Source organism: Dermacentor andersoni, chromosome 4 (genome assembly GCF_023375885.2).
Source record: "Dermacentor andersoni chromosome 4, qqDerAnde1_hic_scaffold, whole genome shotgun sequence".
Lineage (NCBI taxonomy): Eukaryota > Metazoa > Arthropoda > Arachnida > Ixodida > Ixodidae > Dermacentor > Dermacentor andersoni.
In genome coordinates, this window is record NC_092817.1 from 2,236,779 (window position 1) to 2,250,689 (window position 13,911).

The following is a 13,911-nucleotide window of genomic DNA, read 5'->3' on the forward strand; positions in this document are numbered from 1 at the left end:
CCACGCACTAGCACTCGCCCTATCCACAATGGCGCGGAGTTCAAATTATCGGTGGCGGTGCAGATTTCAGTGTGAATTGTATAGTAGGTATTCATTTCACAAACTGCACTATTTGAACATTCCCTATTCAATTCGATAATATTCGAGCATTCGCACACCCCTAGTTATTCTATAATTTGGAACATTCATTAATGCTTGTTGTGCGGCTGTAATGACGCAAAGGAAAGCAGAGAGTGAAGTGTCTTGTTTAAGGTGGTGAAAATCATCGTCATCCAGAGCCTCTAAATCCTTTTTTTTTTTTTGCCACCAAAAGAAAACTCATTTTGCCCGAAACTATATCTTGATTCCATTCATGTACAGTACCCACCTTTGTCTTAACGTCCAGACTGCTTCACACTCATGGAATCTGCATGCATGCAACACAAACCTACAAAATGGCACTGTGGCTGGTAGGGTAGGGGAAAAGATGGTTTTGTGACCGAAAATCATCCTGTTGCAACCTCATGAGTTACACATGCTTGACATTACACCGATGCTGCTGGTTGTAAGTAAGGAGGCTCACTGGTATTACTGGGATCTTAAAGGAATGAGAAAGTGGTCGATTGCATGCAAAAGTATATTCACCAGTACATTGCCATCTATACCAAAATGTGCTGCGCTATGACATCGCAAAGGAGTGGATGCATGCAATTTCCACAAAGCGAAGCCTCATTGCAGGGGTAGGCCTTGTGTAATTTGACACATCAGTGTTCTCCGAGTGGGAGTTTTATAGAAACAGACAACATTCCCATGCTTTTGTGTAAAATTTTCACAGGGCTTTTTCTACTGTTTAGTATGTAGGATTTCCCCATAAAGTAATGATACTGGGTCTGGCAAAAAGAATTTATTGATCTGGTCGGTACATATTATTAAAATTCATCAAGATAATCTTGGGTGTCGATACACCACTGCCAACGCGATTCCCATGCTGCAAAGGCTCCCTGGAAGTCAGCGGCCGTAACCTCTTTCAGAGAGACTGTGACAGCTTGTTGGATGGCGGGAACATCACCGAAAAGGTGACCTTTCAGGCTTCTCTTGAGCTTTGGGAACAGGAAAAAGTCTGCCTGGCCCACATTGGGGCTGCACGGAGGCTGCGGTAAGGTTGCAACCCCTGCTCGGGTACAGGTAGGCGGTTACAATGAAGGCGGTTTTAGATGAAGCATTGTCGTGGTGGAGCTTCCAACAATCAGCACTCTCTATTTCAGTTTGAGAGTAATGTGAAGGCACTCGAGGGCTTCTTATTAGAACACGGTGCTGATGGTTTGTCCCGGAGGTACAAATTCTTTGAGGACCACTACCCGCTTGTAAAAAATGACAGTGAATGTTGTGTTTACCTTGGACTTCGGCATTCTTGCTTTCTTAGAACACAGGAAGTTCGCAGTGTGCCACTGCGAACTTTGGCACTTGGTTTCAATTATATTCAATTTATTTCTGCACTTCATAGATAAGAAATGCAGGAAACAGGGACAAAAAGCTTTGTCAGTTGACAAACTTGACGTGATGCTTGCACCCTTACAGACAGTCAATAGCAGCATGTATAATATCATAAAAGCTTCGATTCTTGTGAGAATGCAAAATCACTGCTTGGGAAATGCAAAAAATGTGAACAGGCAAAGAACATACGTATAGTGAAGTACAAAAGAAAGAAAAAAGAAAGAAAAGATATACCACGTTTAACAAATTCAGAACAAATGTATTAACAAAACTACTAAAAACTACATAGAAAGTAAAAGCTCAGATCACTATGCCTCATATCAGAGACATTTCTATCAAGAAATGAATTAATTCAAAAGTCTGCTTAATTGATATTCTATGCTGTTAAAGCCATGATTAGTCCTACAGAAAGGTTCTAGCCGGGTTGTCCTACTCCGGAAACTGTACACTTCTTCTGGAGCGCTCTTTAGGTTGTACAGGGACATAAATGACGGTTATTATAGTTTAGACTCATTTTGTAACGGAGCAATAATTGGTACTTGTAGAACTGCTCACAAAGTAAGATGCTGTACCTAAGGAATAGATTATGTGATGGTGAATCCCAAGAAACATTTGCAATTTGACGAAGAGCTTTCTTCTATAATCTGTGAATCTTGTCTATATTTATGTGTGACGTTGTACCCCACATTAAAAAGCAGGAATTTACTTGGGTGGAAGAAAGGGAGTTGTACACCAGGAGCTTCATTCTCTCAGGTTATACGTACCGGCAGTTGCACAGCATCTCAACTATTTTAGCGAGATTACAAAGAGTACTATTAATTTGATAATTCCAGAGTAAGTGCTCGTTGAATATTAGGTCTAGGACTTTAGTTTCTGACACTAAATCTATTTTATTAGAACCGACTGTACATGTCTTTGGTATGGTGTAAACAAAATTGCTTTTGTCTTTGTAGTATTTATTTGCAGTGCATTTGCTATACTCCAGTTATTTAATTTATCGAGAACTATGTTTGCATTAAGGGAAACAATATCAAGGCTATCAGAATATTAAAATATACTTGTGTAGTCTGCATAGATGATGAATAAGCCTGTTCCAATATGTTTACAATGTCATTAATATAAAGATTAAATAAGAAGGATTCTAACACACTGCCCTGAGGAACACCTGCTTTCACAGTTTCTGTTGCTGAGAATTCTTTGTTTATTGCCACATTTTGCTTTCTATTTGTTATGTATGACATCATAAAATTTAAGGCCAAGCCACGAAATCCGCAACGCTCCGATTTTGATAGTAATGTCAGCTGACAATGAATCAAAAGCTTTTGAAAAGTCAACAAAAGTGCCTATAAATGAGTTGTTTGTCTTCAAAAGGCCTAATGATCATTTCTTTTTGCTTTAGTAGTGCTAATTCTGTGGACAGTCCCTTCCTGAAACCATACTGAGAAGGTGATATTAACAAGTGTTTCTCACAAAAAGAATTGATGCGCTTAAAAATTTTTAAAACCCTTTCAAAAATGCAGGTAGCACTGAAATTGGTCGGTAATTACACAAATTGTTTTTATCCCTAGATTTAAAAAAAAACTACTACTTTGGCTCGCTTCATATTATCTGGAAATGTTCCGAGACCGATGATACGTTAAGATATGTGTCAGGACGGATATATTTTCCACAACCAACCTAATTGGTTGAATTCGAAGCCCGTCAGTGTCTCTCGCTTTATTATTATTCAGCGCTATGAATGCTGAATGAACCTCATAATCACTTGTTGAACTCAAGAATGCACTTTCTTAGTTTGATGCTAATAAGTACTGTGTTTACTCGAATCTAATGCGCACTTTTTTTCCGATAAAATGGGTCCAGAAAGTGCATGCGCATTAGAATGGAGTACGACCCGAAATCTGCATTACGATATCGCCATCGGCATTTCAAAATGGCTGCGTCGTACGCACTTCGAGCCTAGCTGTCATAGCTTCCTCCATGCGCTGTAGTAAGTGTGCTTAGGTTGTTAGTCCATCGTCTGTCTTCCTGTTTTCTGCATTTGTTCTATCAGCATGGAAGTGCTGACCGCAAAGACATGCCGATTTCATCACGATGCCGCAATTAAAAGGAAAGCGATCACGTGTGCGGAGACGGACGGAAATAGGGCTGCATCACGGGCATTTGGAGTTCCCAAAATTTGCATGTGGGACTGGCGCAAACAGGAGAAGTGTTCTACACCGGCAGCTGCTACGTACGGTGCGGCCACGCAGCCCTTATGTTGAAAGGTATCTGCGGCAGAGACAAGAGTCTACGCATGTAGGCGCACCATGCTGTGTTCTTGTCGCTTAGTTCACGTCGAAGCAAAAGGCTGCACAAAGGTCAATTCTCTCGCTCCTGCTACCGCACTTCCTCGCTTCAGCGTTTAAAGAGTTTCCGTGTCATTGAGTGAGACGTGTTCATGCTTGCGTGTGTGGGACAAAAAAATGCTTGTTAGTTTAGTTAGTAAGCAAAGGTTCAAAAGTTTATACAGTCGATAAAACTACTATCTTTACGTTTCATATAACTGTCTACTAATTTACTATCGTAATCCATGCTGCGCCTTTCGCACGAAACTGCGATTTTTTTTATTTATCGCAACTTTAGTGCATTGGGAGTAAATCTTTGTTTTTCCAAATCAGAGAAAGTTGTATTTCTGTATGAAGAAATGGGGTGCGCGGTACTGTAAAGGACTTTTCTTTCTTTAGGTCACGGCAGACGGGTGTGCGTTACAATTAAGGGCGTTCTTCTTTCCTTTTTTTTTTGGTCACAAAAAACAGGTGCGCGTTGCAATTGAGGGCTCATTAGAATTGAGTAAATACGGTATGATACAAACGATTTGTGACGAGATTGACGAAATGCGAGTTAAAAGCATCTGCTAATTGTTTGCCTGTTGTAACTGTGTCATCCTGTAACATTTCGAGACATCACTGGCACAATTTATTTCTGTTTAAGACTATATTTAAGTGTGTCTGCATCTGAAACGTTGATACCAAAAAATAGATTATTTAAATACATGTGTTTCGCATTGCGGATTAAACCTGCGACAGTGTTTCTAAATTTTTTACATTTAGCGAGGTCTGCTAATTTTCTCATTGTACAAATTTTGCATACACGCGTGCTTTCTTACAGATCATCTTAACAAACTACTTCGTAATCCATGGTTTGCGTGCCTTTCTTGAATTCCTTATTTTCTTAAGTTGTGGGGATGCGCGACTCTCTCGCGTCCCCTGATATGCTTTTCCCGCATGGCGCGTCTCCTGTAATCCGGCTTCGCCGCGTGGCCTGCGTGATGCCCGTGGCGGTCGATGTGGTTGAGGCGTAGTGCGAGAGATGGCGCGAGTGTTGCGCTGCTAACGCCGCCTCACGGCAGGGTTACTTGGGAGCGCAGGGGAGAACAGGCTCTTTCCAGGCGGGTCGGCGAATGGCGTGGACGTCCCGCGTGCGCGGCGACCCATGCTTCTGCGAGACCACCTCGCGTGGCCCCCTTAGAACGCGCCACCGTTCACGTGACCATACACGCGAACGACGAGGCGTTGGGATCCAGCATGGGGCGAACATATTCGCTCACTATCCGGTCGCGGTGAGTCGGACTTCTAGATTTGTCGCGCGCCCATCGGCATGTTTTGTGGATAGCATCTCGGCTAGCAGGCATTGATCTATGAAAGGTGCAATAAATGCCCTTGTGATTGTTTGCACTACTGTGTTGTCGTTCCTTTGTCCCAAGAGCACGGAGGAGAACCCCACAAAGTTTAAAGCATTCTTTATAAACATTAGTAAACATGGACATGAATGTACCATAAGCATTGTTTGCGGTATTGCAGTCAAACATGTTTCCAATCAACCAAAGAAAGTTTTTCTTTAAACCTTGCAAATGTACTTTTGCTTGTATCTTCTATGAGATAAGTCTCGAAAGTAGAAGCATGTTTTCCTAATGAGAGAGCCTGCCGAAACATATTGGAAGATGGTCACCGAACGATGTATTGATAACACCACTGTTAACATCTACGGATGATTGTGTTATAAGCATGTCATTTAGACCCTCAGATTGTGCCACTATACGTGTTGGCTCAACGATTACATCAGAAAAATTATTCGATGCGAGCAATAAGGAAAGTGAACCAGCTGGGCCATCCTGAAGCAGGATATTTATGTTGAGGTCTCCCCCCAAAACAAGCTTAAGTTGGTTGTCATTGGCATGGCCAATTCGTTTTTCTAGAAACAAGAGGAATCTAAGTTACCATTAGGTGGGCGAGACAGAACAGTGCACAAACAATTTCTACTGCGCGCTGTTAAAGCTTCGTAGTCCACATTTGAAGTGCTAAATTTTGTGTGAAGGCTTTCTTCTATGACGATCAACACACCTCCTCCACGTTTATTAGGTTTATTCAGGAAAAAACTTGAATAACCATGTAGGCAGAGTACATCGTATTCGGATATGTACCAGGTTTCGGTTAGCATGATTACTTCAAATGTAAATGTAAAAGCTGAAAGTAATTCTGTTATATTGTCATGCTTTTTTCTGGCAGATTGTGCGTTGCAGTAAAAAAAACTTGGGTGTCGGCCACCCTCTTGGTAGGCGACAACTTTGTGCCTAATTACAGCATGTGTAAAGATAACCAGATATGTATCATTATCTGAATATGTACAAGAGCCCACTGATCGTGCATCAGATCACACATGAACCATAGGCAAACGGGCCGATATATGACAGCTGTGAAGTACGAGTGCTGTAATGCATGAAAAAAAAAAAGCAGTATGTTCTTTTCACCGATAAAAAATGTAAGGGTACCATAAATATATTTCTCTGGTGACATCTGTGACTTGTTTTGCCACATAATTGAATACACAGGGTCTTGACAGCAAATGAGAACAATATAGCTCTGGAACAGTAGAAATATAATATTGGTTATCAAATAGTAACCAAACACTGGGAAATGACAGGGACGAGTGATGGCTTAACTGTTTACAAAAGATTTCGTTTTCTGGAAGATGTAATTCACCGTGGTCATTGTGACACATGAAAACAATAAAGAAAGTTATTTCATGCCAAGGATACAATTCGAGTAATATCATTGGTGCTATTGATTCTAATAGCTGGAGCGTGTTAATTCTGACGCGAAAAAATTGTTCCACTTCGCACCGACACATACTTCCACTTTGATCCACGCTTTCGAACATTGCAAGCCGCAGGAAATACTTTAGTTCTGGACACAGGTGTTCATTTACGAACACACACACATGCGTCTCGAGGCCAAGGTCCAAGCAGTTAAGGTTGTGATGGTGTGCCTTTTTAAGAAAGCTGTCCTACAGTTTCCTTTGGACAACCTGTACCGCTATGTTTTTGTTTTATGGATTATTAGCCATCGGCACTCAGTGAATAACCTCTATATCAGTTGGCACGACTGTTTGGTTTATTATTTCCCCAATTTGCATGACTATGGCAGTGAGGTTTTCCTGAGGTTTCTGTAGAACGCCTTTGATTCCTACATTCCTGTGCGTGAGTACTGTTCGATCTGAACAATCCTATTTTCGTGGGCCTTCACCCGTTCTGAGAGCTCATCGCATTTCGCTTGCAGTTGAACGTTCAAAGACCTGAGCTCTTTGATTTCCTCGTATTCTTTGCTCAAGAAATTAAGACTACTCTTAATTTCTCTCATTTTCTTGTGCAGTTCTCTATCGAAGTTCTTGAAATCCTTGAGCTCAGCTCAAATTTCCTTCTTTATTTCCTCAATTTGAGCCATTATTTCCTTAGACAGAGCCATGGTACTATGATATCTCAGTCATGAGAAGCAATGTGGCAACAACAGTAGCAGCAGCAGAAATTCTCACACAAAATACTCGAATAAAGGAAACCGCACAAACCTTCGTTTCTTTCCACTGCCACTGCTGCCAAATGACCACCATTTTGCACGTTGTCTTTATAGCGTTGCTACGTCCAGTGGGCCAGTGCCATGTCAGTGGTCCTGGTCTGCAGCGTGCCTTTCCAATGCTTTCTTCTGGCAAGGCTTTGCGGTGTATTTCATGTGACAGAGGCGATACCTTTCTGCGTGAAAGTTTTCAGCAGATCTGGAAGCGATAAAGCTGCAGCACCTGCATGTAATATGCACGCGGCCAGTTAACCGAAGTTTCTTTCCTCTGCCACTGCTGCCAAATGATCACCAAGTGTTTTGCACGTCGTCTTTATAGCATTGCTATGTCCAGTGGGCCAATGGCAGTCAGTGGTCATGGTCTACCGCGTGCCTTTTTGATGCTTGCTTCTATCAAGGCTTTGTGGTGTATCCCATGTGGCAGAGGCAATATCTTTCTTGCGTCAAAGTTTCCAGCAGATCTGGAAGCGATAAAGCTGCAGCGCCTGCATGTAACTTGCACACGGTCAGTTAACCGAAGTTTCTTTCCTCTGCCACTGCTGCCAAATGATTCGGAGTCGTACTGAAACACCCATGATTTGTTCCCTGTTATTACGCCATCTATAAAGTCCCATTCGCTTTCTAACTGCATTAGCGTCTCACAGGAAACATCAACTTGTTGTTATTTTTGTTCATCATTCAACACTTTTGGCACTTATTTCAAACAAACCTTCAGCTTGTTCAAATTTTCAGAAGTAGTTTAGTGAACCATAGTTTTGAACATGTTGAGGTCTTCAGCGATTAATCTGATAATCAAATGACGGTCGGAGTCCGGGAGATTTTTTACTTTGACCGCATTTTTGTCCGAACCACTCATTGAAGGGTGTCCGGATTGCTCCATATCTTCAACGGTCTCCCATCCATTCTTGAACTCACTGAACCACTGGAAAGCCTGGGCCCTTGGTAGGGCGTCTTCTTTGTAAGCGTCCTGTCAAGGCAGGCGTCTTGGAAGGGGTTTTGCCCAGGTGAAAGCAAAATCTAATCGTGTATTGCTTCTCCAGCGAACGCTCCATTTTTGAAGTTTTCTGCTGTGACAAAAACTCGACAGTTTTTGCACCACTTCAGATCCTGACTATGCCAGAGCTCGGACACGACTACTCCCCAATGTGTTAGCCTAGCAACCTCACCTCGTTCCGCCTCCGGAGAGCGCACTACTGGCAATCCGCCTTTTGCGATGCATTGTGGCGCCATCGTGTTGTGGCCATGAGAAATGATTTGGCAGGCGCCACTGTGCCCCGCGACAGCCGCGCCACACGAGACTCGCGACCAAACAAGCAGCGTGTGAGACGAGACCGAAACAACTTGTACGCGCCATCATATTTTGTCATCGTCAGCTAGCCATCGAGCCTGCTGGTTAATGCTTTGTACCCGGAGGTTTCTTCAGCGTGACGAACGGCTGGAAGAAGAGCTTCAGCAATACTTTTCAAGCTCCTCCTTGGCCTGAAACCATTGCACCTGTGACGTAAAGTAAATAAGTCATGAAACAGTACGAGTGCGCACAAAAACGCGCGACTCAAATAGGGCTTGAGGTGCAGTTTTTGGGGAAAATGTCACATTTCACCATATGTGGTTTCATTCATTCCACTGCATGTCTTGCTTTATGGTGGGCCATAGTGCAAGGTGTACGTACATACATAGGCAGTGGGGAGGCCTACAGAATGCCTAGTTGCATACGTTATTTACCCACATAAAGTGTGTACATCTACAAAAATGATAAGAAATGGTCAGAATAACCAAATCGGTGATACCCCCTGTTTATGGGGTGCCTGTCTTCCTCTTAGAATGCGCCGTGGTACGAACATAGCGGTCAACCGCGTCCTTTTTTTGAACTGGTGTGTGTACACAAACAGCGTCGGTATTTTCACGCAGTGTGGGCAAAGAACACAGTAGAAATACGGTGAATGACGAAACTAACTTTTATTGGGCGAACCTGGGCCCACAAAAACAGGCTACACTTAAAGCACGACGATTGCGGCGAATACAGTCGGCGATAGTCGAAATCTGATCAGCGGGTCAAGCGTGTCAACTTTTATACATGAGCCATCGAATGTTCAAGAGTAATCGCTGGTGCTTGTGTGTCTTCAAGAAAGTTCTACACCATTCGTGTCGCGCATACATGCAATCAGATTACACAAGGTTCGGTGACAACAGACGGCGGATAGAACGATCGATAACATTAGAGAAACTTTCGATACATGGCGGTGTGTCCCGTGCTGAGCGATAACATTTTTTTGATGGTGAAAAGCGGTTATCCGAAAAAGATAAGCAAGTACACGCGCCAGTATGAAGTCCTGATGTCTGGGCGACAGCAAAGGCATCAGGACTTCAGCCACGGCATCAGCCACACAACTCCAGAAATGCCGCACAGGAAAATGAGCCTTAGTACATACCGTACCACATCTCGATTCGCTAAACGCAGCAGGCAGTCTCATTACTTTGCGGACAAACCCTGTAGACAATCATTTAATACATTCGGGTTTAATATTGATGGGTCTGGCTGCATAACAATTTTCATCTGTTCATTGCCATCCTGTTGCTGATTTTGCTGCAACACAGGGGGGTACTATATATATGAGTGTATACTTTCTACAATGTCTCTAACATTGCTGTTGTGTTCTGAAGGTGCAAGCATCTGACTCTGGGAGCTGGCCTGCAGCTGCACGTGTGCAGCTTCATGTCGTGTCACGTCCAACGACAGTGGGGAGTGCGCCAGTTGTTCATGAGGTTGAAGTTTCGCCCACACTTGAGACTGACCCTGTGGACCACCTTGTGGCCATTGTACGTGCCTCGGACCCAGACGGAGATGCCCTCTGGTATAGCTTGGCAGGTGGGTCACACTTACCACAACATCCCTGTCACAGTGAACAATAGATTCTGCCTGTTTGCGAAGTGGGACCACTGCACCTCTGTTCACGCTTTTTTCCTCCACCAGCATGGGCACTACGGTGTTGAGGTCATTTTCTGTTGTCTGCTAGCAGTTTGAGGTGTGCTCATTAATTTCACTTCTGTGGCACTACTAGCTCTTACAATTTCTCTATTAGTGTTGCCCATGCTATATGTGGAAAATAATTTAATCTGCAGCTAGATACCACCTACCAAACCAAACCCCCTTTTGAACCTTTATTTGCAGCGTGGTCATCCAGTATCTTACATCTTAGTTGGTGCTTTTCAGCAAGTTTTCTGCCTCTGCGTGTCTAGATATGGTTGTGTTGTGTGTCAATTACAGATTGCTGCGCTGTCGCCTTGATTGTGCATCAGCACGCAGATACTGATAGCAAGTACTCTGGGATTGAAGCTGTAGGCGCATTTATGTTCGCATCTATAAGAATCCTCAGATTTTCTTATTTGTGAGTATTGCTCTGCAGATTCGAACAAGCACTTTTGTGCTTGCCTCTTTACTCATTGTTCTGCTCACAAGCAGTTCTAGCATTATCCTAGCTTACTCATAAATCATGCAAACAAAATCTGTGGCATCGGGAAATGTCAGTAGTCATGTACTTGTGGTTTATTTTTCAGCCCAGTGCTAAATGATTCCATTTGCTGAATAGGGTGCATACTTCTTGGTGTAAATAGATAAGAATAGAGTAAATTTTTAATGTTGCACATTCCTGCACTCGGCAAACAGCAGTCCATGGTCTTGTGTACATAAATTGAAGAATGGAGCCACTGCTCTTTTATTCCTCCAGTGCATTTTGCCACATCCATAGGATTTAATAACTTGAGTAAACGTACCTGATGGACTTTGCTCACTCTTCAGCATTGCAAAGACTTTCCTAGAACAAAGAAAAGCACAAGCATGGTCTCAATAACATTGAGAAGCACAATTCAAAGAATGATTCACTTGAAACCACCCTGCTTTGTTGCAGAAAGCTCTCAACTCCTAAATGCTGTCTAAATGTGGCTCCCCATTAATCACCAAAGCTGAAAAATTGCCTTCGGAGCAATTTGTACACCTTCTTAAAAACCCTTGAATTTAGAAAAAGAAGTCCAAGGGATGTACTCCTTAAAAACTGGAGTAGAGGGTGACTTTCGAACATTCAAAGTAACAAACTCTACATTGGGGCTATGCCATGAACATAGTTTATCGGAAGATGATCCTAGACATCTTCTTTTCGGAGAGAGCCTAAGCGATGCAATGTGGCATGTATGAGGCCCATAACAGTAGGCCTGTTTAAATTACCATTGCCATAGTGAGTTAGGCAAAGCTGTACCACTATATATTTTTGTTGTTTTGGTAGTTCACACCGAAGCCATCATGGCTCCATTTTCAAGCCCTCAGCTCTAGAAATGCCTGGTGGAAAATAAACTTGAGCCACTTGACTTTAACACAAGTATCTTTGGCAAAAGCTGGGGTCTACTGACCATCATGCTAGACATCATTACAATAGGAAATCTAACTTCGAAAAGCCATCAGAGAGCTTGAAGCATGCAACCAGCTCAGCAGCTGTTTAGCTGCAATTTCTAAGAAGGAAATTTTACAATTTTCCACTGGGTGTTGTGGGGTTCTCACCCGTGCCTTTGGGACAAAGGAATGACAACACAGTAGTGCAAACAATCACAAGGGCATTTATTGCACCTTTCATAGATCAGTGCCTGCTAGGCGAGTTACTGTCCACAATACATGCCGATGGGTGCATGACAAATCGTGGAAGTCTGACTCACCCCAACCGGATAACGCGCGAATATTTTCTTCCCATGCTGGACACCAAAGCCTAGTCGTTCGTGTGTACAGTCACGGAAACGGTGGCACGTTCGAACGATCGAGTTCGTCCATTCCAAGGTAGGCCTCGTGAGACGGTCTCGCAGAAGCATGGATCGGCGCACGCGCAGAACGTCCACGCTGATTGCCGACTCCGAGCCAAAGAGGAAGAGCCTTCTCCTTTTTGTGCCCAAGTGACCCTGCCGTTAGGTGGCGTTAGCAGAGCAACACTCGCGCCATCTCTCATACTACCCTGCAAGCATACCGATTGCCGCAGTAAAGCCATGCGGCTAAGCCGGACTACAGGAGACGGGAGCCATGCGAGAAAGCAACATATCAGGGGATGCGTGAGAGTCTCGCATCCCCACATCCCCCCAACCTTCAATCACTACATATTCCGGCGAAACATGTCACACGGTCTAACATCAACGCGTGCTTTGCTAACAAGATAGTACATGCAACAGTGGCTGTGCCGAGGAAATGTCCACATGCTGTCCATAACGTGCGAGCCGACATTGTTACAGCCGATACCGCTAGCGTCCGCTGGTCACAGCAGCAGCTCTGCAAACTCGCGGCACGATTCCAGGCCAGGACTCCAGAAACGGCGACGCAGTAGTCGGTACAAGCAAGCGTCGCTTGCGCCGATGCACCCTGCTGGCGAGAGCCGCAGTTGCTGTTGGTGACCACCGGCTCTTTTCTCTGCCACTGAGGGTTGCAAGCCGAATACAGGCGGCCGCCGAAGTCGCTGCACCGAACTGGCCACAGCATCACCATTGCCTCGATTGGCTCGATCGTAGTCCGGGGCAGCAGCACAGACGATGTGCAGGTGACAGCAAACCAGGGGTGACTCCACTCACGCTGCGTACACTCAACGCACTCAGAAAACACTAAATTAGTGCAAGGGAGAGTAATTCTGCATGTGCATTGCCCATGTGGTACGATATTCAGCTCGGCTAGCAAAAGGTTGGGCGGCAACTCAGAGGCTAAGTTCACGTGAACGAAGCTCACTTCCTTGAGTCAAACCAGTAATTTCAATTCGTGCGAGGATAACTGGAATGAGGGAAGCAAAGTGCAACACCTCATCGCCACGGTTCACCATGTTGTGTCCCTCCACGTGTGACAGGCAGCTTCGTAAAGCCTTAGGCCTAAGGCGTTGCTACCCTGACAGCAACCGGCATCCAAAAAACAACACCCGAAATGGGCGCAAGACAGGCAGCCGTGAGGAGGCGTCAGCTCTGTTAGGTGGTCCTACCCCGCTCGGTGCACACAGTATCCGAGTTGACAGTGCCCACCGTCCAAGACGGTGTCGGAGTGCCCGGTTCCAGACCGCAATACCAGTCAGCCCGTAGCGGCAGCCATAGCCCGTGGCCACCCGGCTCCCAGAGGCGCGACTTCATCAGAGTCAAAGAGATAGCACAAGCTATTTACATAAGAAATTCGGACCACCCACGAGGCTTCCGTACTCACGCGCTTCAGGCTTGCCAATGCACCGCCAGCGCCAAGCCTTGCTCTCCCAGGATGTAGACCACGTGGCTCTCGTACTGACGAATTTCATTTAAAAAAAGCACTTACGAAAAGGCTTAGCATGTTGAAAAGTTCGAACACACTACAGCCACCGTCGCCTTGCTCAAAAAAGTGCACCGCTGACGCTAGCGATCAAAATCTACGCTATCCCTACGCTTTGGTAAAAACAAGAGTCTAGAATGAAGGAAAACTGTTAAAACTATCGTCCAATGCCCCAAAAGGCCCCACATTGGGCGCCAGATGTGGGGTTCTCACCCGTGCTCTTGGGTCAGAGGAACGACAACACAGTAG

General features: G+C 44.5%; 1 protein-coding gene across 2 annotated transcripts in view; it reads left to right on the plus strand.

Moving 5' to 3' along the window:
* Nucleotides 1-13,911, plus strand: part of LOC126535883 (fat-like cadherin-related tumor suppressor homolog) — a 517,574-nt gene that overhangs the window by 57,072 nt on the left and 446,591 nt on the right. For both annotated transcript variants that reach the window (XM_055073317.2, XM_050182731.3), the window contains exon 7: nt 10,020-10,224. In XM_055073317.2, coding sequence (XP_054929292.1) covers nt 10,020-10,224 — 205 coding nt within the window. The remainder of the gene's footprint in view (nt 1-10,019; nt 10,225-13,911) is intronic.